Here is a 27,409-nt window from a genome sequence, read left to right as displayed (position 1 = left end):
ACCAGCCAATTGAAATATCCGGTACAAAATGCCTTTTCATTTGGAGAGTGATTTATTGGTTGGATTCCAGGAAGGGGCTGTTTTATTTCAGTTCCTTATCAAGGTAGAGTTGTTGTTTTTTTTTTGTTTTGTTTACGACTGTAAGTCTGCTAAGAAATAAATAAATAAATAAATAAATAAATATATTAATAATAATAATAATAATAATAATAATAATAATAATAATAATAATAATAATAATAATAATAATAATAATAATAATAGAATTACACACATTTTCTTTTATACAAGAAAGAAACGTGGAATTTATTATAAATGGGCAATTTACTCCATTGAAATTAAATTGGAACTATTGTTTGGCATTTGTTAATACAGGTAGGATGCACAGAACATGTTTTAAGATAGCTGACAAAGACCTATATTTTCTGGTACAAATAGTTACCAAAATGTTTGATTAAGGGCACTGTGATTTCTTTTTTAAATGTTCTGTTACTGTCTGGCGGGAGTGGGTTTGAATTCTTTGAATGGAAGCGAGGTGGATTAAGGGATGTATCCACGTCTGCAACAGAAAAGAGCGCGCAGAGCCGCTTGAGCGAAAATACCGCCGGGGACCATGCGTGGATGGACGCAGGCGGAGAAGAGGTATAAAAGCTGATTAATATCACTGGAGTTTAAGTGTTGTGGGTTAAGAATCCTTACCGAGGGTGCCATGGCTAGAATCCACGACCTCGGCGCAAGTCTATAGGGGTGCTGCTGAAATAGTCAGATTAATTCATAATATTGCGTTTAACTTTCCATTAGTCAAACTGCTTTCTGTGACTCCACACAGTGACCGTCGCCAAGGTAGACATGGTAAACCCGGTTATTAATGTGATAGAGCAACATATCGGATATTTCTTTTGAATCAGTAGTTTGTATCAAATGGGCATGACGCAACATTAAAATCAGTTATAATGTTTTCATTATTGTTATTATAGTTTAATAAGAACATTATTTTAAAAAAATAAAAATAAAAAAAGTAGTGTGTTGTAAAATGGATACACGCTGATTTCCATCCACCCGTGGGCAGCCTCTTGTGACCTCGTGGGTGCATATCGGCTTGTACAGCACCCTATACGAATATTCTGTATATTAAACAGATACATTCAAAATAATCACCAGTATTAAAAATGCAGTATGTGTAATACAACCTAAGTAAATACTATTATTATTATTATTATTATTATTATTATTATTAGAGTAATGGCAGTAGTAACAGTATAGTCCTATTTAACTGACTGAACGCAGCCGCATGTCACTCCCCCTCTCCCGGAGACTCCCTGCAGCTGTGCACAAGGCGAGGATCCGCTGCGAGCCATGAGGCACCAGCTGGTCCCAATGCTTGGTCCCGGGCCGGTTCTCAAAGGCCAGCAGACAGTGCTGATTGGAGCATGTGTCAGGCAGCACATTGTCAAATCGCCCGTGGAAAAAATCCAGATTCCACGCTTCGTATTTTTTTTTTCAGAAACACACCTCCCCAAAACAGCCAGCGCGGAGACAAAAAAATACTGTTCTGCATTTCAAATATGGAAAAGAGGTAATGCACAGAAAAAAGCAATTATTTGAGGGGCACTTCACAGCAGTCGGTGGTGCGGACAGTGAAAGGGGGGGTGCGGCCACGCAGTCAACCGGTCAGAGATGATAATAGCAATTCAATGGGGCAGCTATTGAGAACCATCGATCATTTCTAATTTGCTTTCTACTGCAACAATAATTCGAATCTATCACCTTTTTGTTATATAGATTCAGCAAGAAAGACGGGAGACAATGGACATTTCTTTTGGGGAACTGTCGCCATTGCTACGCATAGGTTCTCCTATGTTCAACAAGTTTTATACGTCTCAGAAACAGAAAACCAAACTATATATATATATATATATATATATATATATATATATATATATATATATATATATATATATAACTGGTCAGCATTACCCCGTTAATCTCAGCCCCCAATATGAGGTGGACCATTGTATTTCCTTACACATCCCCAGATGTCACTCCGCGTATTCTCATTTATAAACGTGTATATTAATTCACTAATTCAATTCGTTATTATGAGCTCTTCTGTATACTGTACAATATTTCAACTAAGTGAATAACACACGAATCTAATGAAGGCTGTCTCGAAGGAATAAAGTCGTGTGTTTAACGCTTCTTGTTATTATTTGATCTCCTTGTCTATGAATAATTTGTGAACCAAGAGTCAAACCGCCTGTGGTTATTGTCCGGGTAGCTGTTGGATCCGGATTGGCGTTTTCAATGATCCAGACCAGGTTTTGCAGACGTCTCCTCTTTAATAGAGGCTTCGCCTCCACCAACTCTGCGATACGCAACGTAACTGGCAGCGAGAGTATAAACTGTGAGCTTCTTGCAATTTGACTGGAGCCCAACGCGTTGTATGTATTTTGTTTACTATACAATAGCTAACGTGCATTTATCAGCGGTATAGAAATCACTACCGTTAAGCTAGAGAATTTCATTAATGCGTTTTCTTTAATTGCCGATTTGCGTAGTTTTTCTGTGGCAGCTGCTCCTATGAAACCCCGAACAACACAGTGGCTAAACTTTGTGTTGTGTGTGATAGCACTGCTGGAGAGATTGCTAACACAATGCACAGCTGACCACTGCAACTGGAGAGGAAGGTACGAAAACACAACACATTGCATGCATAATTACATTGCTGTGGCGGTATTATTATTATTATTATTATTATTATTATTAAGTTTGCTTTCTGATGTGGAATTGTCTGTGTGCCATAAACTATTAACTTATGCGTCAATAAGTCAATAAGGTTCCGAGTTATCTCTTTAGTTCTGAAATATTATAAATATTAAGAATATATAAGACGCAGATGTAGGTTGGCACATTTTCTGAATATTATTAAGGTGGATTTCGTTCTAGGTAATCCAACACAATATAAAATGCTGATCAAAATGCTATCGTACTAAACGAAGGGATTCTGAGGAGAGGTGACAGGTGAAACTGTACATATTAAACGTCACCATCTGTCAGAATTCTAGGAACGTTATGTTTGGAATTTAAGCAGATTAGTCTAATACAGACTACCTGCCGTAAAATCGAAATCCTTCTTCTTGGTCCGTCTTTCTGCACCTATGCCCAAAAATCGTTGCACAGATTGGAAAAGGCTTTTTGTTTTTTTACATTACAGTGTGTCATGTCTTATTATGATGATGATGATGATGATGATGATGATGATGATGATGATAATGCATGTTTTTGTTGTCCTGTTTTTGTTTGTTTCTGTTTGCAACATAGCGGGCTTAGCCGTGAAGCCCATTCCGGGACGGTCGAGCAGGTCCGTCTGAGGTGCACGGGGGGTTCTGTGGAATGGATGTACCCGACCCAGGCACTGCGAGTCATCCTGGAACCCAACCTGTCCAGTGCGCGGCACACCACGGTCTGCATCAAGCCTTTCCGCAGCTTCAGCGGCGCCAACATCTACGTGGAGCGCGCCGGGGAGCTGGACCTTCTGGTGAACGAGCAGGCGGGCCTGCGGGAGCGGGTGTACTGTTTCAGGGCGGACAACACCCAGCACGCCGCCGTCTTCCTGCAGGCTAGCCCCCAGCAAGACATCAGCCGCCGCACCGTGGGCTTTCAGTACGAGCTTCTGAGCAACCACAGCTGGAAGCCCGACTTCCACAGAGTGGCTGAGATGGAAGGTGAGGGAGCAATCCACGCCAGGTGCGGTCTGTGGTTCTGTGACTCTGATAGGCGACTTCCAAGTCTACAGTTTCTGTGTTATTGCATTCGTTTTTTAAATTCGCGTTGCCCCAAAACGTTTGGCTAAATGTAAAGACTAGACAAATATCTGACTCAGAATGTGATGTTTCGGAGGGCGATTCATTGATTCAAAATATAATACACGAGTTCACTTTTTTTTAAAAATACAACAGTCTTCATCAGTTACAGCTAACTGGGAAAAAAAACTATATAAAACACATTTAGCTAAAATTCCTTTCTTTTAAATGATCCATTTAGATTCTAAAAAAAATAATAATAATAATACAGAAATTACAAAAATGCAAAGCCAAGATTCCTATTTGCAGCTGCAGTGGGCTTGTGATGCAGCCCGTTAGTACAATGGGACATTGATGTTAACCTTTAAACACGCCTCCCCTGGCTTAGAGGGGAGCCCTACAATGAAAGAACTGTCTGTGCCATCCAAAAATGAAACAGTAACCAGCCCTGAGCTTTAAAAAAAAAAAAAAACAAGTACAAATGGAATGTGAGGCATGAAATCATTTGAACTTCATAAAACCAGCAGGGAACTAATCGAGGCAATGATGTAGTGGCTCCTTTCTGCAAGCAAGGTGTTTCTGGCTGGGTTTACACAATTAATATAGTTTTTACTCCTCTTAGAAAAGGATGCCACTCCCCCGAAATGTGGAAAAATAAATTTGAATGCAGAATTTGTAGGCAGGATAACATTTTTCGTTTTTTGGTAAAGAACCATTGCTGGTATGAAGCGTGTGAAATAGGTGCGTCGATTTCCCACTTAAGACAGGACCGTAGGGCAGAGTAAGTAATGGTTCTTAGAACGTTGGCGTTCTTCAGGTTCCGAGCCCAGTGTGAGAGCGGGTGGGGTGATGTCATGGTTTGGGTCCAGAGCAGTCCACTCTGCTGGCCTCCTCTCTGCAGACATCTCCTTGGAAATGCAACAACAACGCATTTTCAACTTAAGTCGCTTTTTGTGTTGCGATGCCTCAAAGCGCTGTATGTGTGCCGAACACAAAACTATACTGTTATTAAAACACAGCCCCCAACAATCAAAATAAGAAAGCAAACGCAGTGAATGTGCTATTTTATGATGCTGAGTTACACTAAAACACATTCTTGTTTGTAACTTCAAGGGCACGATTAATCTTTCGTTCTACTCGGTGATTTCAATCCAGTGCTTTGCCCTTTCGGTATTGCTTTTTATATCCTCCTGTGTATCAGTGAACTCTATCAAGTTTTCAACAGGAAATATCAATAGTCAAGCCTGAACCTAACTTTTTCCTTATTTCTCCCTACAGCTGTCTGTCGGCCCTGTAACAACACAGAGCTTCTCATGGCTATCTGCAGCAGTGACTTCGGTAAGCTAGTGACAGTCTCACCACCATGGTAGATGAACATGTTACATGTAAGCAATCTGGTATGAAACACATTTATGACACGTTAACCTTTGACTTCAGTAGAGCAAATGCACTTTTTTTAACTTTTTCTTTTTTTTTTTCACCCGCGTCTTAAAAAGCTAATTAATGCAATAAAGGCCATTGTGCTGTGAATAGAGCCATCAGTTCCCAGGCGTCTGCTCTCCCCTCCACACAGCCTGTCTGACTGGGGACTGACAGATGTGGGGGCTTGGGCTGCACAATGGGGGGGCATTGAGGCTGAAAACACCCACAGAGCTCAAGGAACAGGACTTTGAACTGACTCTATTTATGGCCTGACTTCTCTGCCCTGAGCTCACAAATCGCTATCATCGACTTTTTGATTAGAGAAAATAGCTGGCTAATGAAAGTGTAAATGACACTGGGGAGTGAATGGGGGGCTTTATGAGCCCGTGCACGAAGGGGGTCCCCCAGCAAGAGGGCTCCTGCTTCCAGCATCCAGCATCCAGCACCCGACCCACTTTCAGCAACAAGAACAAGTGCATTAGAGCTCGTCAATAGACAAAAAACTGAAGACCCAAGCACAAAGAACGAGGCAGGAAAAGCCATCAGCACACAGACATCTGTTCTGCTAAACGGGCCGTTCTTCTGCAGAGAAATTGAATTACTCCTGAGGAAGTTTACTGACTTCTTTTCAATTTGGGATTCCTTCCTTTTTTTATGTTGAATACTGGTATAATGTGATAACGGTCGAGTTAAAAGAACTTGCTTTCCGGTCGCAAAGTTCTGAACAAGACTGAGAGCAAAGGAACTCAGTTAATAATAAGCTGGATTGCTCTGACCCTCCCTAGCCCAACATTGCAACGCCCTTATAATAGTAAGGCTTTCATTTCTCAGTTCATTTCAAATAACTTCAATTTAAGAGCAGCATACTCGATACAACAGTTACAGTGCTTGTCATATCAGTGTAATTTATGTTTTATGGTTTTGATTTGAAACTAGGTGAAAAAGAGGGCATGATTTTTCTACATGCTGAGGTCCTCCCAGTATTATGTCTTACTGAAGGTTCAATCACAAAGGAAACCCATAACATTAGAAACATCGGCTGAGCCCATTAAATAACACTACTCTGCCATTCCTGAATGGTCACAATAAAGGGTTAACCTTAGGGAAAGGCAGTACATAGTACCTTTGATGGCAGTGAAGTCTGTAACAGTACTGCTGGCTGACTGTTCTGTGCTGAAACTATTTGAAAGTCTGCCGTCAGTTCATTTCCAGGTTTCTTACCTTCTTTTCCCATGTCTCTTGCAGTTGTGAGGGGGTTCATCAGGGCTGTGTCTCACGAGCTGGATCAGCAGGTGTCCCAGGTGGAGGTGGGAGGGGCGCGGCTCTACAGGCAGAAGAACACTGCGTTCCAGCAGGACCAGGGCAGCGGGCGCTGGGGGGGGCGGATCAGGACTCCGCTGCGGTGCCGGGTGAAGCTGGGGGAGGGCGACTTCCTCTTCACTGGCACTGAGCACTTTGGGGAAGCGTGGCTCGGCTGTGCCCCCAGGTACAAGGACTTTGTGAGCGTGTACAGAACAGCCAGAGAGACCAGGGCCAATCCATGCGAGTTTCCACTGGACTGAGCCGAACCACCTGGAGCTGCAGGGGACACCTGCACCAGATCCACACAAGACAGGGCTTCTTTTAAAATGCCTCAGCGGGACTGCACTTTCCTTTTTTACTTACTGTTTTTTAAAGATTAACATTGAAAAAAAAGTGTAGAAATTTAGAAATGATCAAAGTTAAAGCACTGAGCTTGTATGAAAAATGCATTCTGCAGGAATCCTGGTTTCGCTATGAGTTTAATCAGACACACCTGAGCTTGTTACCTACACACACTGTGGCTAATCAAGCTTCGTAGTAAAACGTGGAACAGGTGAAACTGCAGTTCAATAGGAGTCTTATTTCCATCCCTGATTCTGTGCAATATTTAAACAGAGGGTTTTGTAACTGCATTTGTTTTATGACAATGTGGCACGCCACTATACTGCCACTGCAGTTCTGTCTGTAGGAGGGATGCCCTGTGCACCCACACACATGTCTGTATATTATTACAAAGCTGTAAACTTGCATGTGAAATGAATGGTACATTGCAGTTCTTTGTGTTTACTACGTTCTGATGCTTAAGTAATACTGCCTCGTGATCTACGACCTTGCTTTTAAAAGCTATACTGTTTTTGCACACAGGGTTTATCCGATGAATGATTTACTATTGATGAAAGTGAGGGTGGAGTGCCTTTTACATGCTAACCTCAAATTGTAGCATATTAAATAGGAACAGATTTTTTGTAAAATGTTGCACTATGAACAAATGCTAAAACCTGAGCCGTAGTTGACGTTAAGCTGTGATTTGTATTTTTTTCTTTGTACTTGTAGAACAGCACACTAACAACAATTCTGGAGCTGTGTTATTCTCTTAATACTCATTGTCATGTGTTATTACAAAATTTAGCAAAAGGCATAGTGCCCTATTTAAATACTTCTGCGTATTGTAATAATGCATTGCACTGGATATTATTCTCAAACAAGAACTGTAAAAACAGTTAATAGATCAAATCCAAAGCTGTCCCTTCACTTTAAGAAAGGGAACATTCCTGTGTGCGCTGCATTGTGAAATCCACTGGTCAGATCCCTTTCTATTTCACCTGTCGTTCTGTACCTGTGCCACTCCTCCTCACTGGGGCGTGGCAGAGCCTCGCTCTGGAGAGTGGAGTTAGTGTTCGATAAGCCTTGTACTGAACGTGTAGAAAAAACAGAACAAAATACTAACTTTGGGATCAGGTAGAAAACATGTTAAATCATACAATGTGCCATTTTCTTCTTAAATAAAGACATTTCATTTTGGAGATCCGTTTCTGTATGTGGAGTGGGAAGAACCTGCGGTAACATCCTTTTTGAATACAGATACATACTTATATTTGATATACTTAAATGGGTTGTAACATTGACAATGTGTTTAGTGCAGCTACTGGCAGCAGTGAAATCAGCTGTCTCAGTGCCAGTAAAAATCCTACTGGTTGTAACATCTGCCCTTCTATATAATCAATTAGCAGGATTGTGTCCGTCTTGAAAATGACCTGTGCTTGCTAATTCCCCCAATTAAGAAAAGTAACAAGGCGTTAAGTACTGCAGGTGGGCAAGTGGGGCAATTAAGAGAATTGATTTGGAGAACAAAGACGATCTTGTGGTTCTGGGGGGAGGGAGCAAGTTTGTTTTTCTTTGTCTTTTTCTATTTGATTTGTTTTGGGGTTTTATTTCATCTGTTTCTTTTTGAGTTTGAGGGAACTGTTTAGACCACACTTTTCTGAATGAACTACAGAGCCTGCAATGGTTCAGTTAACCTGTTAAATGCACGACTGTTTGGACTCAACGCTGGATGAGGGCTGCGTACCCTTCTGAGGAAGAGGAGCCCTGTTTACTGCAGCTCTTTTTAAGAGGGTTTCTGTTCAAGTGAAGGAGCTGGACTGCAGGCTGCTTTTACCTTGGATCGAGACTGTCGGTGCAGCACTTGGTAAGACTCTTCTTTTTATTCTAGACAGAGCTGGGATGTGCGGGGCATTCTCAAGAGGATGTGTAAAGTACAGGGAGCTCGGGTCTCTAATACATGAAGTACACAAGTTACATTCAATTGATAACAGACTCGTTTCAGCTCTTTATACTTCTGGATGGATTTATGTGTTGGCTGGGATTCTGGTTTGCGATTTTGTGATCCTTGATTTTTGATGTGATTTTAAACTTAAACAGATTAAATTTGCTTGTTTTAACCATCCGAGGCACATAATAAAAGAAAGACATTTTGGTGTGGTTGCATTTGCAGCTAATAAGCTTGATTCTGAAATGCTTACCAGTGAACTCTCTGCTCTGGAGGGATCACGCTTTGGTTAATTCACCTAGGGAGTGTAGTTTGGAACTCAGGTTTTGGGAGACTAAAATAAAAAGTTTGTATTGGTTTTGAAGAGCTGTTGGACTCTCTCGGAGAGAGGGATCGTTCCAATACGATGCTGCTTTCTTGTCTGGTCTTAACCGTGGTGAGACAGACAGGACGGAGATTGTTTAAAGTCAGTGAAGTGGTTAAAACAGTCACTGGAGGAAAAAGAGGGAATTAACTCTAAAACGGCCTAAAGCGTCATTTTAATGGGCACTTTGTTTTTGGTTTATTAACTGTTACTAGCTTAGTTATCATTTGATAATTTTCAGGTAAAGTGATTAAGTGGACTGGTTTAAATCTGAAGTTGGAGGTATGTTTGTGATTGGTAAGTTTGTATGCTTTATTAAGATCACAATTTAATACACAGTGAAGACACGCACACATTTTCAGATCTACCCAACAAGTTGTAAGCTGCAAGCTTTCAAAAACAAACACCCACCCAAACAAGAACATGTATAAAACAGTGTGTGCTTTTGGAATGTGCAAGTGGTGTTTGTTAAAGATGAAAGCCAAGAGTTGCAAAACTGTTTGCAGTGCAAAGATAATGAGATAGTAATATTTTTGGTGTTGAGAACTGGAATGCATTTAAACTGAAGACTCATGTTGCAATACAGGACCTTGCACAATTTAATTTATCATTAACAATTAAGCTTGACCCTCCTTAAGCGCTGTTATGTTCTCCTGCTAACTTGTATTAATGTTTGCTCAGTCCAAATCTCTGTAAAATAAAGGGGGGTATTGGCAGTTTTAGTCAGTAACAGATACTTTTTTTTTTTTTATTAGGACAGTGAACTACATAAGTTTATAAAAATTATATGCATTTGTGTGTCCTTTTTCTTTTTTTTTCCCCCAATGGGGCGGCTCACATAATGGTCGATATTTTATGCAAATGGAATTGCTTCACCGTAAAATGATATACAAATGTGTCTATCATAGAAAGTGCAATAAAGAGGTTGAATAAACCCATTATCCCGGGACGCTGCAGCACCTTACCATGGCCTGGGAAACGCAGTGCTGACAGATGTGCCTGGGTTCACCCCGCGCCCATGTACGCCACAAGAACACAGGAGCCTCCAATGCAGCACAATCAACTGACTTTCAAAAGAACACGCTTCTACTTGGCTGAGCGCGATTCACAAATTGATGTCTTGAACTTTTTATTGGGACTAAATAGCTGCCAATGAAAGTGTAAATGACTTCGGTTTGAATAGCTGCCGCACAATGAGCAGTCCATGACAAGCTTCTCCTCGACATAATGATTATTGTGGCAGTAGCAGTCACCCTGTCATAGACAAGTGAGCTCATGAATCATTAAAGACGAGTTCACTGGAGGATATGCACTGAGGTACAAAGAGAGGGGTCTGTCTGTGTGTCTGTGTGTGTGTTTCAGTTTTCAGAGGAGACACTGATGTCTCAAACTGAAGTCTTGTATAGAAACTCGACTCTGATGCGAGGTAAATTATTTGAGAGAAAAAAACAATTTCAATTTAAGTTATCAAACAAGAGCAGCAGTGTGTGTGTGTGTGTGTGTGTGTGTGTGTGTGTGTGTGTGTGTGTGTGTGTGTGCTTTCTCTTAAATACAGGATCAATAGGGTTTTGAATACCAGTCCATTTTTACTTGGGTTCTTCTGAAGTTTGGCTTTCTATCTGACAAATGAGTTTCCATTACACTCTGTAACCTTTCAAAAAACAGATCTGCTCTGTGCATGGCAACACAGGACCAAGTAAACCACAACCATGAGGTACAAACAAGTCCATGATATAATGCCTTTAACAGATTTTTATTGAGCCAATTAAACACTGAATCACATATCTTATTTATTTGAACCCTTTACACCATGCATGCTTTCACTGATAATCGAATGCAAAAAGAAAATGAAGCAAATATATACTGTGTATTGCTATATGCCCATTTGCTATCACTTTGTAAGGAACTGTATTTGCATCCCTTACCCTCAAGCAGGCCTGCCACTCTCTTAAACTGTCTACCGCCCTGAAGCTACCCCTCATATCCCATCGGAAGCCAAACTCCACTTTTATAAACAAAAGATCCCACGCACATGCTGTGGCTTCTGCCTAAATAAACTAATGAACGTCTGACACATTGCGCAGTGAACTTCGAGGGAGTCTCTACAATCAAGCCTTTCCAAACTTACAAAGACAAACCAAGAAAACTCTGCACTACCTACACTGATTAAAACAGAATCACCAGACCCACTCCAAATTCACACTTCATTCAAAATGAAATACAGCTTGTTTTCTGATTTATTTATTTATTTATTTATTTATTTATTTATTTATTATTTTTGTATTACTTATTTTCTTCAAAGAGAAATGCATTTGGTACTTGCTGGATTTAGCTGTTTAAGATGCTGAGCTGCATGCACATGCAGCGCCCTGGCTGTATGTGTTAGGCAGTCAGCTTGCACAGAGACACTGTGGTGCCGCTGGAGAAGAGCCAGAAAGCCGGATAGACGGCTTCTGGAAAGCGGCATGAGTAGGTGTGAATGGGGTACACTCTGTCTGAGATGCTGTAGAAGGTGAGGGAGCCCCCGTCGCAATCCAGGAGCACCCCGACTCTGCTGGAGCTGGGGTTCTCCAGGACTGTCTCACGCTGGTCGTGCCAGGCGGACAGCTTCACGTTGAACCACTCGATGCACCACGACTCCTTGTTCCTCCCCAGCTTGCTGGTCGGCCCCTTGCGCTCGATGCTGCCAGAGGCCACGCCGATGGCGCAGAAGTTGCTGCTGGTCAACTTCACCTCCCAGTAGTGGCACCCCTTGGAGAATCCTTTGGAGCACAGAACCTGGGAGCAGACGGTGAATCTCACTGGGTTGTCTGGGTACGACATCAGCTCGTCGGAGACTGACGCTTTGGTGAAATTGTCTGAGATGACGATTCTTTTGTGTGCGGTTCTGGCATCCAGCTTAAGGACGGCAGCATCTAAAACAGACAAACAAAGAATCAGTACCAGGGTAATCCATTCCCAATTCCCATTCCCTTTCAATCAATTCCAACACATCACTGATCAAAAACTGCAATCTACTGGCAACAAATTACTTCAATGGAAGTTGCTGTCAATTCAATTTAATTGGCTTCAAATGAAAGAAGTTGAACAATGACTGTTTCTCTAAAATAACAATTCAAATTCCTCAGAAGGAATTGATTTTAAAAAATTGAAAAACATGTATTGATCCCCCAACCCTGATCAGTATTGAAAAAAACATGCAACCGTGCCAACTCTGTCTATTGGTCTGCGTGCGAGTCATTGTGGAGTCCTGACAGACACCCCTTTCAGTTTGTCGATGAGCCGCAGCTTTCCTTCCCCAACACATTCACTGCATCACTCCTTGCCACCCTACTCCTCTTCACATCGTTTCACTCGCTCCCTTTGGAGCGAACACAGTATTTATCAGTTGAATGCACTATTTATATTGCGGTTTTGACTTTAGGTGAAAAAAGCATTACCGCTGCCACCACCTGCCCCAACATACTGTTTAAGTGTCTGCTATTTATTCAACTGAAAGACTTGTTGGATACCAAGGCAATCCTATACACCTTCCCACATACCACATCCCGTCCCACCCCAATACCTTATTACATTGACCTCCCTGTTTTTTCTTAGTACAAGACCATTGTGGACCGACAGGACATCGTTAGTTCAAACTCACTTTGCAGAAGATCATGTCTATTAGTCACTTCTGTAGGATTGATTGGTTTGACGATCTTTGACGCACAACCTAAATAAAAACAATTAAAAAAATGAGTTAAGTGTGGAATCTGTTTTCCTATCCTGCTTAACTTCAATACTGTTTTTATCACAGACTTCTAGCCTTGTTAAGTGTATGTTTGTTCTAGACAGAAGTTTGCATAGCATCCTAGTTTCATTGACTCAATTAAACGATTCAGAAGAGGGTTGGAACAAAGACCAGGTGTGGAAGGCTACCCCTGCTCTTGAGCGAGTTCTCTTCTATCGATACACAGGTTCTTTATTAAGCAAATGAGTTTTGATTAAAAAATATATATATATATTTATTTATTTTAACCATTCATGCATCACTTTGAGAGCCATAAAAACTGCTCTAATTTTTTAAAATAGGATCGTACAAGTTCTCCCATTACAAAGGTTGCATAAACTGCGACAGTAATCCTTACTTACTGGTATTTTTAGGTGGATCCTTGGGCTTTGGTGGTTTGACAGATTTATCTGGAAGAGAAACAGTAAAAGTTAAATCAGCTAGATGGTACTTCATAGCTGCTGCATCGAGTCATACTTCCACAACGCAAGTCTTAATGACATCTAAATTAAAGGTGCTTTTCTCCTTTCAAAAACAGGAGTGAAAACTAAAGCAATATGTACAAAATGCAAGCAATTTAAAACTACACGGTTGCTTCAAGTTGTGCTTGCTTCTAAACATCCAGGAGTGTTTGCATTGAAAACCCAGAGCGTTTGAGACGTGACTTACTGCTCTTCTTGTTCCCGTCCCCCGGCTTCTTTGTGGGGGTGTTGTCCCCAGCTACAACAGAAGTCTGATCTGTGCCTAAACACGAAGAGAAGAAGCATTGAGGGTCCTTCCTCCGAAATGTGTACCGTTATGCACTGTTTGTGTTCACCTGTCTGACCGTCACACTGCACTGTGAACACAGCAACTCGCTCATCTTCTCCACACTTTTATCACAGACTCTTAGCCTTAGACCTTTCAGATTTCCTTTGGGGTGTAACTGCTGATTTTTATACAGATTTCATTTAAGTCTGATAGCAAGTCCGACCAGTTCAGAACAAAGACGCTTTTCTTTGGTAAAGCGTTTCTGTGATGAAGTATCCTGTCCCATGTTTTTTTTGTTAATCTTATCAACGGTTTATCTTCGTCGATGTATGTGTGTCGATATTTTATAACCGGTATGGTGCTTCTCAAAGTTTATTACTTTCTGATGCCTACTCTATTGTTTGCCATGCTTGTACTACACTTTGCTCCACTAGAACAGGTACGCTACAGTCAGTACCATCACACATATTAGCCAGAAACAAACACTCACCGAAAGTTATTAATGGTTCACCCAAGGACAGGGCACCTGCTAATAACAGAAGCAAAATATAGCTTTTAATACCGTATTCCTCTAACTGTGCACAGGAACAAAAGCTTCACAAACCTTTACGACAAAGGCTGTCTAAAATATTTTGCACATGGATTTGCGGGCATGCAGTATATAAAACGTGACTTACTGCTGTCAGATTTTTCTTTTTTCTTCTCCACCTTTTTGTTTGATGCTGGAATTTATTTTAAAATGCAGAAAAATAACAATGAGACTCATTTGTCTTCCTTACAAGTTGTACAAGTAAAAACAGGAGCATAAGCATGCAAACCAGGTACGAAGCCTACTATGAAAAATAAAACCAATCCGACCCCCTTTAAGACTTACGCTTGCGTTGTAGAAATGTTATTATTGAGACAAGCTTACTGGTCAGGTCCTAAGGTCGCAGGAATTTAGTAACAAATTGAAGAGAGGAAAAAATCCATCAGCAGTGTTGTGTTATACAAACCTGCATTCAGCTTTTGGGCTCTCTCCTCCACTGGCAGGCTCAATACGTCTGTGAGGTATTTCTTGAGAGAGACGGCACTCGATTTGTACGTTTTCATTTGCTTTGAATTCATATTGACTCCGGGAGCATTAGGAGTAAATGTCACCGACTGTGGAAACTCTACTGTGCACTGAAAGAGGTCAAAGGAAAATATGTATTGCATGAATCCAAATGCAGTCCGTCTTTCAATATTTTTAAAAATAAATGTAGAGCGTTGCTTAAGCCATTGTTTAATAGGCTGTGAATATATACATTTAGTGTCTGGTAAAATGATTACTGTTTAAGGAAGAAAGTACAATTTAGTTTTATTGAATAACCACAGAATATTTCACATTGCGGCGCGCATGCTGGTGCAGTTCACCTGCAGAAGTGTGATTCGCTGCCCCTGAGCCAGCACGCTTTCAATCTGGTCTTTGCAGCTGCTCATCTCCTCAATGTTTTTTGTCATTTTTTGCATGAGGCTCTGGATCTTGGCTTGGGCACTTTGCTCTTCTTTATCCACTAGGTTCATTGCCTCCCTCTCTTCCTTTTCAATGAGGTCTTTCATCACGCGGTACTCCGCCTCAAAAGCAGCCTTTCTGTTCGCCGCTGAATCCTAGCAGGAAATAACACAATGAAACGGGTTTGGAAGCAAAGCGTTATCCAGGGGTGTAGGAATGCACGTGTCCAGCAAACATTATTCTTGTATTTTCAGCCATTTGTACTAATTAAAAAAATAATAATAATAATAATAATAATAAAGTTAGATACTGTAATCTGCGATTACTGCTTGGTAGCACAAGTAGAGTAAACGAGTTTGTCTGTAGCTATTTGTTACTTTTTAGTGTAACTGTAATTAAACTGCAATTGCTGCAGCATAAATTTTGACTTTTTTCCAGGTGTATATATTTTGCAAGTGCATCGATTGAAGGCTCTAGCATTGTCTACTACTTTAAGTTTTTCCTTGCTTCCTATTAAACTGTATGTTGGTGCAGGCTGAAATGTGGTGGTGTACTCACTCTCAGAGACGACTGCTGCCCCTTCATCTCAAAAATGACATTCTTTGTTTTCTCAATCTGGCTTCTCAACGTCACCAATTTTTCTTTAAAATGTTTCTGTGGAAAAATAAGTAGGCATGAAAAAAAAAACCCTGTACATTCTGAAGTACTCACTTTGTTTAGTAAGCATTAGAGAAGATATTTTCTGCATATTGCTAAAATAAACTGTGGCAAACCAGATGCTTGCAAGGTGATCTTCATTAACTTTTAAATACATGCATGTATTTACTGTATTAGCATTCTTTCACTTTGTATCTAAGCATATTTTGAAATACTAAAAGAAACTTGAAGACATTGAAAACCTTATCAAAACGTTTGTTACTGAACTTTAAAAAATTTTTTTTTAAGCACTTCTAAATGTACTAAAACTTTCTCAAACTCTGTCCTTGGGACCCCCTGTGTCTGCTGGTTTGAGAACTCTATACACTTTATCTCATATAAATATATATATATATATATATATATATATATATATATATATATATATATATAAACTTAACAAATTACTAAGTATACCGCCTGAGTCGCTGTGTGTATAATTGTATCATGCTAAGTTCCCTATCTGTGTATCTATTTCATAATGCATATTGCAAGCTACTAAAACGTACTTCCTTCTCGGCTATCTCGCCATCAAGCGAAGTAAACCGGCAGGTTAAGTGTGAGTGCAGGCAAGCCCCACAGATGCACTTGCTGTGGTCTTTGCAGTAAAACTCGAGCGTTTTGTGATGCTCTTTGCAGATGCGCTGCTGCAGGTCAGGCAGGGGTTCGGTCAGCTGGTGACCCTGAAAGACAGGGTTCTCGTGGTGCGGTCTTAGGTGGGAGTCGCAGTAGGAGACCATGCACGTCAGACAAGTCTTCGAGGCTTTGTTGACCATACAGGTGTCGCAGAATATTACAGTCGAATCCGCTCCCTTCGTTTCGTCCTGGCTCTTGTCTTTCAGAGACTTGCTGACGGTGGCGACCACACTGCTCAGCACGGTGTTTTTGTGCAGGGTGGGTTTGGCGTAGAACTGGTGCCTGCATTGAGGGCAGCTGTAGCCAATCGCGAGGTCGTCCTTCCAGGTTAGCTCTAGGCAGCTCAGGCAGAAGTTGTGTCCGCACGGCGTGGTCACCGGGTTGTGGAAAATGCTTAGGCAGATGGAACAGGTCAGTTCGTCCTCCAAACTGCTCAAAGACGACGGTCCGCCGGCCATCTTCTCGGTGCTGTACTGAGTCATAAAGGCGAAGCAAATGTGAAAATTAGAAAACGAAACTTAACTCGAGCGCTGACATGAAAACGAAACTTAAAGGTTTATATAAGACTCTGAATAGGTGCGTTTTAATCACACGAGCACAACTGTCACCTCTTTTGTTTTTTCTTAATAGAATGGCATTCTTATTCATTTATTATTGTTTCTGTTTTTAATGTTTTATATTAAAAAGTACACGTCATCAGCACAGTTGTATTTGTCCTATAGCTCCATCTAGGCTAGTTTCACGGAATAATATCCGGATAAGGCAGCCAGCTATATTGTCATAGTATGAATTTCTGAAACAAAATGTAAACATCCTGCATAGTGGCAGTACAAAGTTCTCTGCATTTTTCTGCCGTATTCAGAACTCTCCATTAAACAGTACTTTAATTAAAGGAGTGTCGCTGTAATAATTATATCACGATTCTATCAACTGTTTTACGCTTTCGTAAAAACAACACCACCAGCAACAGATATCTCTCGAAGAACAAAACTTCCAGTCAGCAGATTATACAAACAAGATTGCTAAAAGCAACGCTGTTTGTTTTTATTAACAGGTTCGTTCTTTCAGATATTATTATTTTTTTATTATTACAAACTCGTATTGTTATATTTGGATACGACAGCACTGGGGAAATTCTGACTGCCCGGTGTTAAAATATCTTGCATAACGTTAAAAACTTGTAACTGTAAATGACTGCTGTTTTACATACCCAAGTTTCGATGCGTGATAGGGTCCGTTTCACCTGTGTGCTGCAGAATACCAAGTCTGGGAGCCGGACAGGTAAGTTATGAAGTTCTGAGGTATACCACACTCACAATTCGAATGGGTGTGGTTTACCGGGAACGTTGTCGTGATTATGCAACTATGACGTCACCCACCACGAAACTAAGGACGCTGAAACTGTTTATTAATAATAATAGTAATTAAAAAAAAAACTGCTGTTTATTAATTTATAGTTCTTGTTTTGGCTTAAAACTCGGCCCCAATCTGCATGATAATTCGTAGTAATATGAAGTAGAATAATACTGTTTTAAATATGACGTCTATATAGATTAATTATGCTGTACACAATTATTTTCTTTCATCTATCCATTTACCAACTAAAACGACAAAGAGTAAAAACACCAGGACATTATTATAAGTACTTGGAAGTACACAGAAACCAAATATACACAAAGAAAGAAACAACAGATATTGACTCGGATAAGACGTAAAAGGCAGAACGTAACGTACCAGATGGGAAACACATACCTAGAAACATAACAAACCATTCTTTTTTTTTATTTATTTTTTTTTTTTTTTTTACACGTTAAAAGGTTTTACACAGATCACAGAAAAAAAAAAATACCAAAGTGTGTTCTAATCCGATTGCACATTTTGGTTTTGGATTCCTGGTGGTCACTTCCAAAGCAGAAAAGTATTACAAATAAAAACAAGCCTAGACAGCAATAAACAAGTTTTAAAAAAAGGGTTGTTTCGACCACGTCACATTCGATCGCTCGTGCAGATACTGTAAGGGTATTTATAATCAGACATGATTGTTTCTGTGCGTGACTGCCATGCCAGCTGGCTGTCTGGTCTCGGAGCTCACTCCAGTTTCATCACCATCCTCAGCATTTTCAAAGCCATGTCCCCCTGGTCCGACGGTATCTGGAGGTACACAAAGAAATCTCTTTAAACTTTTCATGCATGAAAAATGGCTTCCTGCATTTGCGTCTTCCATATGTCCCCATATAAAGTCTAGAAGGTTTTTTTTAATCCGTCCCCCTATGAGGTCCCCACGCATGCCATGGTTAACGAGAAGGCAAAGCTGTGCATTTTGTTGAACTGCAATATACTAATTATAATTTTAGTTTTGCAGCCGATTTAAATTGAAAGAATATTTGTTTAAAATCTTGAAAGAAAATCCAAACATGAAAAACCTGCGTTCATCCAAACGCTACGATAAACTGTGTTACCTAATGAGCTATATCATAATTCACTCATTCACATGTATACACACCAGGGATCGCCCATTAGGTCAGCTTCAATGTATCATTTATTTTTTTTGCAGGAAAGGCTTCAGACAGTCAAGTCAGTTGTAAGTCTTGTTTATTAGAACGGGCAGCAATTACAGATAAGAAACAAAGAATTCAAGATGCTCGCCCAAATATCCAGGAGAGAGAAGACCAAGGACAGCACCCCAACAGACAACCTGAACATGCTGGCACCATGCTGTCAAAACGATCCACTGTTTATATTGCTGTCGCATTTCCTAAAGTACTGTCATCAGTTATCCTTGCTCCACTTGGGATGTACTCAACCTCACCCCTAACCACAGAAAAAGACAACTTCTAGATATTCAATTGTTTTAAATAAGAGGAATCTTGTTCCATTTCCCTGAGGGAAGATGGAAGATCAGTGTATTATGCCTTTTACTCTGTAGTCTGGGAGCCAACATTGCACAAGTGCTCTAAAAATGGACTTAATAGTCCCTAAAAGTACTAGAATTTGAATGTCCATTTTTGTAAACTACAGGTCTCACAGAGCAATAACAGGTCTGCTAAAAAATATGGATTGCAAAAGTCCTTAATTTCACAAGCATATAAGCATGATTGCTTTCCAAAAAAAAAGTTTTTTAACAAAAGAACACAGTTGTACATAGTTTGCCGTTCTTCCAGGTTTAATGTGCATTTAGAAATTTCTAATGTCACTTAAAACGTGTAATGTTTCACTGACAGACTGGGCTCTTTCTGAGGCGTTTATTATAGGTCGTCACCCCTTGTGATGCCCTACTTCAGTGTTGGTTCTTAACTAGAATACTATTGGCTTCTCTATCTGAATCAAACTTGCCTCTACTTTGAGACTTACAGCAAAAATACCTGTGCAAAATAATCAGAGAGCCTGGCAGGTTGCAACTGTATTCATATAGTTGGTGACCACTGTGATGTAGACGTAACCTCCTCCCTTAAGGGGGAAGAAAGAGCTTGCAGGGGTTCAAAACTCTACAGCACAAGAATGTGTCCCAGCTGATGACTTGTAAGTACCGATCATTCTTTTCATCTGCATGTATTGCGTGCTCTTCACCAAATATATGTGAGCAAAAGTGCTTGAATGATCCAACACTTCCAGAGCCACTGGACTTGTAACCAATGCTAGCATTACCCCAGTACTAATGACAAAGTCACCTAAGCCACTGTCACTGGAACAAAATTCATTTTGTGGCTGTAAGAAAGAACGATGTCTTCGCCACTGCAATATCCCATGTGATGTTGTTTCGTGCATGTGCTCTGCAGAACCTGGACAATGTGCCAGAATAACAGAGCTGGAGGAAGATCAGGAGTTCACGGCAGATGATCTGAAGAGTAGTTAAACAGTTTGAAGGGCATTTCCTTTTCTTTAAGTTTTAAAAGTACATAAACACGTTATTTCCTTATGTTCAGTGAAACTTAAGAAGGTAGTATATTTAGATTATTGTTTTAAAAAAAAGTGTCAGAAATCCTGGGCCTCAAAGTGGCGCAAGGGTGAACATCCATGGTGGTGGCCAGCTGCAGTGTTACGCATTTTTTACACAATTACAGATAAATAATGGTCAGCGATGATCTTTCTAGGTACAGCAATGACCGTTAAACCAATTGAAGTAATTTTTGTGAATTCTAAATAAGGAGCATAGACTTTTGAGTTTTATCTTAATATTGGGCAGAATTAATATGCGATTCTTCGCTGGATAGGCTAAACTTTGCTGCTTGACATAATACATTTTGAAAGAGCAGATCCTGAGCAGACCTCATCAATTTTTACTTCTCAACACCTATATTTTGTGAAACAAAGCTTGAAATGTGTGGTACTTTTTGGACACATTCATCCCGGATTTGCCCTACATGGCTCCCAGACTACTGTTACAGATGTGAGAAGAATGAAGGGTCTTCTTGATAAATAGTGGAGCCCCTTCCTGGTTTCATTACCTGAACTCTGCATACAGAGCCAGTCTCCCTTACCATGTGCCCCGCTTTGAGAATCCAGTAAAAGGCAAGGTTCTCGTAGCTCTTGTAGAATGCTGCGGTGTCACTCTGGTCAGCAGACACATACAGAGGCGTCCACTTCATCTTGCTGAATGATGCCAGCCCGGGCCACTTCAGCTTCTTTACCCACACCTCTTGGCCTGGCAGAGAAAATACAAACCAGACGACAAATAACACCCTGATGCAGAGATGGAAATATAACTCCTACTGCACAGCAGTTTCACTCCATTCCAGGTTTTCCTGTGTGCTTGATCAGCCCCAGTGTACAGGTAACAAGCTCAGGTGTGTCTTATTAAACCAGGGGTGTCCAATCACAGTCCTGGAGGGCAATTCCACTCCAGGTTTAACAGGTCAAATTAGAGAACTACTTTACGGTCTCTATATAGTAATGCAAGCCCATACAAACAACAGGTTTTAAAAATAAGAAAATGAAAAGCAGGGAGTCTTCGTACCCATGGTGTCCACAATGAGATCCAGCTGCCCGTTGTACACGGTCACGTTCACCTTGGCAGCGAGAAGCTGGTCCACGATGTCAATCACCGGCTTCATGAAGTCTCCAGACATGGAGGAGAAAACCTCTGCAGACTGCCCTGAACAGCAAAGACAAAACAGAAGATACAGCTAACACAAACCTCTGCAGACTGCCCTGAACAGCAAGGACAAAACAGAAGACACAGCTAACGCATACAAACATTGTATCCGCAGAAGAACCCTGCTCTTCCAAGCCTCCTGGGAGGGACAGTGAAACAAGTGGAAAATGAAGCATGAGTTTCAAGGCAGGGCCAGCAGACAATCTAGAACATTACAACCACACACAGTCACACTGCTATGAAATGATCCTGAGTCACACAGGTCTATTATAGACCGGTTTCCATGGTAACCCTCCTGGTACAGGCCTGGCCTAGCACTTCATCCTTAAGCATTTCATTCTCTGCCATTCAGGTCCATTATGACACATTCTGAGTCATGGGTCGAGCCCATGATATCAAGAACAAGATGTACCCATACCACCACCTAGTGGCTGACTGAAAAACACTACATTAGGCATCTTTCCATTTCAGCAAAATGAGCTGCTTTGCAATTTAACGGCTAGTTAATAACATCATAACCATATAAGCAATTATGAACTGTCTATTGTTATTAAGGACTGCTGTCTTTTACACTCAACTATTGTATTTCTTTGAACTTGTTAACAATGGAATGGTTATTAAAAATGTGAATATATATATATATATATATAAAACAAAAAATCCTTTTACCTCCCCATGTGACGGAGTCAGGAATAATCTTGAGTTTCTTCCTGATTTCCCCGTTCATCAGCTGGTCGAGTGTCTGTCTGTGCAGGGGCTTGACGTGGCGCTGGTACAGGGAGGCTGTGGATTGGAGGCCAGGCATTGCTTAAATCCATTCAGTCTAACGCAGCACACAGTGTGTGGCTATTTTCTACACCACTGATATCAGGCTTCTTCATTAAAACATACACGGATACTGTATGTCAGGCAGAACTTTGAAGCAAATAAATAAGAAGCTTTGATTCATTTATAAAACATTACACTAAATGTAGCAGGGATGGAAATAAGACTCCCAATTCCATAGCATTTTCACCCATTACAGGGTTTAAAACAAGCTTGGTTAGCCACAGTATTGGTAACAAGTGCAGGTGTCTTGTTAAACCCTTAGTAAAACCAGGAATGGATCAAACTGCTATGCAATGGAAGTCTTATTTCCACCTCTGTGTAGAGAAGTTGATTGGAGACTACAGTCTTAGATGAAAACCAATATTGCCAGAAAGCAAATTTTTAAATATTACAAAAAAAAAAAAAAAAAATTTGAAAGAACAGAACTCACCAAGGTGACCGTTTTGTGCTGCATAATTCCCCTTTCCCCCATCGGGGTCTTTAGTGAGTATGTTATAAAAATTCACCCCATTGGTGTTCTGGAATACAGAAATAAAAAGTGCGAAACATCCTCCGGCATAAGCATTCAGAGTTGATTACACTATATACAAGACTACACCTCCATACCCTTTCAATACTGCAGGGCTGGGTTCAGAAGTGACTGTGAAGGGAGTTCAGTGGTCACTAACTGCAGTCCATATCTTTGCAGGCAGTATCAAAAGGAGATGCATGCAGACTTTAGCCTCTTGTACAGTCCCACAGCGCAGCCATGTCTACCGTACCTGCTCTACAGCATTCTCCGCGAGGGACCACAGCTCCGTGGCCGTGTCGAATTCCTGTCGCTCCACCGCTTCCTGAACCCGCTTGGCAGCGTTGGTCACCTCGGCCAGGCCTCGGTCATCTAGCAGAGACTGGACGTCCAGAGACATTAGAATCAATTATACAAATGCACTGTGGTGCATTTGCATGGTTATCTAATTCACAGAAAAACACACAACCATCACAACGAGAAACTTGGCTGTATTGGGCAAGAAGATTGTACTTACAGTGCTGTACAGGTAGGGGCCCCAGGTGAGTACGGAATCTACAAATGCAATGCAAACACAATCAGATGCATTGCTACAGGACTTCAGATTCCTGATTCAGTTCTTATTACTGACAAATTACTTGCACAATAGCAACTCTACAGTTAAATTGCTTTAGCGCCCCACTAACACACACACACACTCAGATTTATAAAAACATGTTTGTTAGAAATCCTTTATCGCTTTATTTGTATGGTAGCTCTATGCTGATAAATCTGAAATATACTGCTTGAAGTACATAAGATTAGAAAATTCACTTTTGTTGGAACATTTGTACTACAGGGTTGATATAATATTGAGGAAATAGGTCTTTGATTTGAGCCAGAACACGCATGCACTGGAACCTAATCAGCGCTGTCAAAGAATCGGGGGAAGAGAGAGAGAGACGCACCTAGCGGGGAAATCCAGGAGTCTCCAAGGGCAACACCAGCAAAATTACACTTTATCGACCCTGTTTGAACAGCCTGGAAAAAGAAAGAAAAAAAGATGCAGGCATATTACTAATTAATTGCACCAGTATTTCTCTCTCCAGTGTCGTGTGCTGCAGTCCTAATGAGATGCCCAGAAACACTGCTGCTTGATACAGTCCTGTTCATTTTATTTAACAGGAGATTATGATTAACAGAACACTGTGCTAGTGAGGTGGGATTACAGACAGTGACTACAGTGTAATGATTTCACACGCTTTGAAATGTGTTGTGAATCCAGCAGCAGCACAATCCACTGTTCTTTCATATTGTCTGGCACTATAGAGATCACAACACACGTACCTCATTGAGGCTCAGGGCAATCGCTGCTGCCATTTTTCCTCCGTAGGACTCTGAGAAAATGTAAAATGGAACACTCTGTAAAGAGAAAAGCGCATCAAATTCAAATTAATCAGGGTTACATAGAGGTTTAGGAATTGTGCTTGTATGTATCACATATAGAATTTCATATAGGGTACTGTTCGGTACAAGCTGATAACTAAGAAGTCGAAGTCAGAAAGACTTACTGTCCGCTCTGACTCCAGAGAATTCAGTTCTATCTTACACGGCACCCTACACATTATTTTTAATAACAATTTTAACGTGACACCATTTCCATCTGATACAAACTATGACACAAAGACAATCCCGATGGCTGTATCGCATCACTATCAGGATCTGCTGTTTAGAATACATTTACACTGCTGGCCCTTTTAACCCTAACCTGGCATTGCTCTGTTCAGATAATAACCCCCTGAAACTCTGCAGAACGTTCAGTGTTTGAATTCTTACTTGGAACTCGGGTTTGGACTGGAAGAACTGTTTGAGGAGGTCCATCATATCTGAAGCGACGGTGGCGAGGTCCTTGGCAAAGGCATCGCTGGCGCTGGTGTAGCTGTACCCCGTGCCCACGGGGTTATCCACAAACAGCACGCTGGCACTTTGAACCTGCAGGCACGGCACAGAGACACTGAAGAGGAGTCGCTTTACACCTCTGTGCATTCACGCAATCGTGTGCTTACACACGGAACAATGCAACAAAGGGTATGCGCACTCACGAATTTGTTAACCAAAATATATTTTTTTTACTTTTATTGATGCAAAATCAACATTGCATCTTCATCAGGATTTACAAGACATAAGTCAGTAAGAAAAACAAATCTGTACAAATTACTGTGAATGGCAGTAATCCCTATATGCAATGAATCAAATCAGAAAGCAATGACGCATGCACACCTTAGGACAAAGTGTCAACTCATTCATCACACGCATCACCCAATGACAAACGCTCCGCTGCTTTCCAACTCTCCATCGTAGACTGCTCTAGCTTTCATTTAGCATGATCATTAGCCCCTATCATTCAGTTACAGTTAAGATATCTCAAAAAAGGATTCTAACTGGTTCTTTATTGTGTTTCACTCTATTCTACTTCCAATTATCTGGGGAAGTTCAATGTGTTTCCAGTCTGTGGTTAACCAGGCTCACGGTGTGTGTCCCCAAACTGCAGAATATTGCCTCCCTCTAATCCACAGCTATTCAGCACACAGTGCAGCTGACAGCTGGAAAACATCACCCTTGGAGCTGAATGAGTTTCACTGAGCTGGAAAACTGCAAAGCTATCAATCAAAACCCAGGACCGACAAAAGTTAAAGGTTCTTAATAAAAGTGAAACCGAACTGTTGTGCATTTGGATTTGTTTCTTAGTTAAGGTATATATCCAGTACTTTACCCAGGTTGTATTCCTTGGCTTGAGGTCTCTGTCTAGTGGGCCGATTTCTTCAAAGTTTCCAAAGCCACAACTAGAAGCGCCTGGCCCTCCCTGACAAAAAGAAAAGACAGAATCAGTTCAGGGATGGAAACAAGACTCCCATTGCATAGCAGTGTAATCCATGCCTGGTATTACTGCAACACCCCTGAGTATGTACCGGTACACTGTGGCTAATCAAGCTCGTGGTAAAACCTGGAATGGGTGAAACTGCTATGCAATCCCATCCCTGCAGTTCATAAATGAAGACATGTCATTCTATGCAAGTACAAATATAGGCTTGTTTCACAGAGCCCAGTTAACACTAAGCTTAAATCAGAACTATTACCAGTGTTTGGGGGAGTGCCTCCTTCACAGTACACTGAGGCACTCGCCGATATGTCTGTCTGCTTGACCTGGTGATGCTGTTTTCATTAGGAGAAGCCCAGTCTCTGCTGAGTGCATATAAACACAGCAGAGATGTTCTGCACTAGTTACTTCTAACCAGCACATTCCTGATTCCTTCTCACCTGCAGCCACATGACCAGAGGCAGCTGTGTGAAGTTCTTGGTGGGGTTGTTTGCATAGTACAGCCACCAGAACATGTGAGCCCCATCGCGAACATTCACATAACCCCAGCTCTCCTTAGACTCGGTCAATGGTGCGGCTCCTGAGGAGAAAAGGGCAACGCTCTTAATACCCACAGGGGTCTCAGACCCACAGCCCAGGGACCCACGCAGCAGAATCGCTCCTGGTTTGCGATTGGTTACGCTGATTTGAAAGACACGCAAAATAACTAAATACAGTTGAAAATGTGCTTTTATGAATGTATGATTTAACTGTCTAATTTTATTGATAATCGCTGAAAATGAGAAGCGCATGACTGTCCAACACCCATTTCCTCAATCTGTGCGTCTGCGGGTGTTGAAAACGCACGGGGAATTCACAATGCTGTAATGCAATGAAGTTTTCACAGTTTTGGTAACAGACCGCTCTGTATGTCAAACACACACAAACAATACGATACATTCTCACCCGACTCTGCTCAAACAAAATGTAACATCTTGTATCGGATTTCAATCACTGGTTTTAGTTTCGCATTTAGTTTGCAAATGAAACAAAAACAGCCTGCGCCATACAGTTTCTCGGCTGTGGACACAAATGCATAAATCTTGCGTCTCTTACAGAAGGGTAGTACAGGATTTCAATGTGTTATACTTGCGTATAAAAAAACACTTAACAATTGCGTTTGAAGCTGCAATATTAAGAAAGTTTGCAACAAAACCTTTGAGGAATAACTTTATATATATATATATATATATATATATATATATATATATATATATATATATTGTATTATTTATTTTCACAAACCTGCACCAAGGGTAAAGATAAGCAGCAAACCCGCAGCTAACTCCAAGCTCCCCATTCTTCTTCTAGACTGATGTGAGGTTTGATCACATGACTCCCGATCAGCTGATCTTTCATGCTGGCCATGCAGAAGTTATCTCCATAGGGAAGATTGCTCCTCGCTAGAAACGTGATATTTCAACAGAACGCCCTCTGCAGCTTTTAACCTATAATAACACACATGTGCCTTTAATTCTCAACAGTTAGCACTCAAAACATTTTATGGGGAAGAAATGTCATCCTCATATGAGGCGTCTGCCATATGTCCCCATATAAAGACTAGAAACGAGTCTTAGTTTTTTTTTTAATCCATCCCCGT

The 27,409-nt window shown here is 40.9% G+C and overlaps 3 protein-coding genes across 11 annotated transcripts; 1 reads left to right on the top strand and 2 right to left on the bottom strand.

Annotated features, from left to right (window-relative positions):
* The first annotated feature begins 23 nt into the window (after positions 1-23).
* On the top strand, positions 24-8,050 carry LOC117423016 (meteorin-like protein). 4 transcript variants are annotated; one of them, XM_058989747.1, is made up of 4 exons: positions 24-103; positions 3,322-3,725; positions 5,082-5,141; positions 6,471-8,050. In XM_058989747.1, the coding sequence occupies exons 2-4, from the start codon at positions 3,398-3,400 to the stop codon at positions 6,785-6,787; spliced, it is 705 nt and encodes a 234-aa protein (XP_058845730.1). In that variant the 5' UTR covers positions 24-103; positions 3,322-3,397; the 3' UTR covers positions 6,788-8,050. The 4 variants fall into 4 exon arrangements, with proteins under 4 accessions (XP_058845730.1, XP_058845729.1, XP_058845727.1 ...); XM_058989746.1 differs by lacking the exon at positions 24-103 and adding an exon at positions 299-642; XM_058989744.1 differs by lacking the exon at positions 24-103 and adding an exon at positions 1,324-1,576.
* A 2,844-nt stretch (positions 8,051-10,894) lies between these two features.
* On the bottom strand, positions 10,895-17,833 carry LOC117423023 (E3 ubiquitin/ISG15 ligase TRIM25-like). Of its 6 annotated transcripts, none has more exons than XM_034038364.3 (11): positions 17,696-17,833; positions 16,359-16,953; positions 15,712-15,807; positions 15,075-15,308; positions 14,675-14,843; positions 14,357-14,401; positions 14,170-14,208; positions 13,599-13,673; positions 13,292-13,339; positions 12,804-12,872; positions 10,895-12,075 (listed from the first exon to the last, which is right to left on the bottom strand). In XM_034038364.3, the coding sequence occupies exons 2-11, from the start codon at positions 16,941-16,943 to the stop codon at positions 11,543-11,545; spliced, it is 1,893 nt and encodes a 630-aa protein (XP_033894255.3). In that variant the 5' UTR covers positions 16,944-16,953; positions 17,696-17,833; the 3' UTR covers positions 10,895-11,542. The 6 variants fall into 6 exon arrangements, with proteins under 6 accessions (XP_033894255.3, XP_033894254.3, XP_058845725.1 ...); XM_034038363.3 differs by having other exon boundaries at positions 16,359-16,958; positions 17,696-17,824; XM_058989742.1 differs by having other exon boundaries at positions 14,170-14,205; positions 16,359-16,958; positions 17,696-17,824.
* A 446-nt stretch (positions 17,834-18,279) lies between these two features.
* LOC117423156 (retinoid-inducible serine carboxypeptidase-like) lies at positions 18,280-27,199 on the bottom strand. Its single transcript, XM_034038631.3, has 13 exons — positions 27,055-27,199; positions 26,211-26,350; positions 25,666-25,755; positions 24,729-24,884; positions 24,240-24,314; positions 23,861-23,933; positions 23,431-23,468; positions 23,167-23,295; positions 22,836-22,923; positions 22,247-22,360; positions 21,440-21,577; positions 20,964-21,127; positions 18,280-18,636 (listed from the first exon to the last, which is right to left on the bottom strand). Exons 1-13 carry the CDS (start codon positions 27,107-27,109, stop codon positions 18,574-18,576), a joined length of 1,323 nt encoding a protein of 440 aa, XP_033894522.3. The 5' UTR covers positions 27,110-27,199; the 3' UTR covers positions 18,280-18,573.
* Positions 27,200-27,409: the final 210 nt, after the last annotated feature.

Source organism: Acipenser ruthenus, chromosome 17, assembly GCF_902713425.1.
Source record: "Acipenser ruthenus chromosome 17, fAciRut3.2 maternal haplotype, whole genome shotgun sequence".
Lineage (NCBI taxonomy): Eukaryota > Metazoa > Chordata > Actinopteri > Acipenseriformes > Acipenseridae > Acipenser > Acipenser ruthenus.
The sequence above is the reverse complement of the archived record's forward strand: the minus strand, read 5'-3'. Positions and strand labels throughout refer to the sequence as shown.

Excerpts from the sequence above, each read along its gene's own strand:
- LOC117423023 (XM_034038364.3), bottom strand. The coding sequence starts at position 16,943 with ATGGCCGGCGGACCGTCGTCTTTGAGCAGTTTGGAGGACGAACTGACC. Across the intron at positions 15,309-15,711 it reads GGCAGCAGTCGTCTCTGAGA|GATTCAGCGGCGAACAGAAA; the intron begins GTGAGTACACCA and ends ATTTCCTGCTAG. Across the intron at positions 12,076-12,803 it reads TAGACATGATCTTCTGCAAA|ATGCTGCCGTCCTTAAGCTG; the intron begins GTGAGTTTGAAC and ends TGTCTGTTTTAG.
- LOC117423016 (XM_058989744.1), top strand. The coding sequence starts at position 1,431 with ATGTGTCAGGCAGCACATTGTCAAATCGCCCGTGGAAAAAATCCAGAT. Across the intron at positions 3,726-5,081 it reads CAGAGTGGCTGAGATGGAAG|CTGTCTGTCGGCCCTGTAAC; the intron begins GTGAGGGAGCAA and ends TTCTCCCTACAG. Across the intron at positions 5,142-6,470 it reads TATCTGCAGCAGTGACTTCG|TTGTGAGGGGGTTCATCAGG; the intron begins GTAAGCTAGTGA and ends TGTCTCTTGCAG.
- LOC117423156 (XM_034038631.3), bottom strand. The coding sequence starts at position 27,109 with ATGGGGAGCTTGGAGTTAGCTGCGGGTTTGCTGCTTATCTTTACCCTT. Across the intron at positions 24,885-25,665 it reads AGCCAAGGAATACAACCTGG|GTTCAAAGTGCCAGCGTGCT; the intron begins GTAAAGTACTGG and ends CCGTGCCTGCAG. Across the intron at positions 23,469-23,860 it reads CTCCTGGATTTCCCCGCTAG|ATTCCGTACTCACCTGGGGC; the intron begins GTGCGTCTCTCT and ends TTGCATTTGTAG.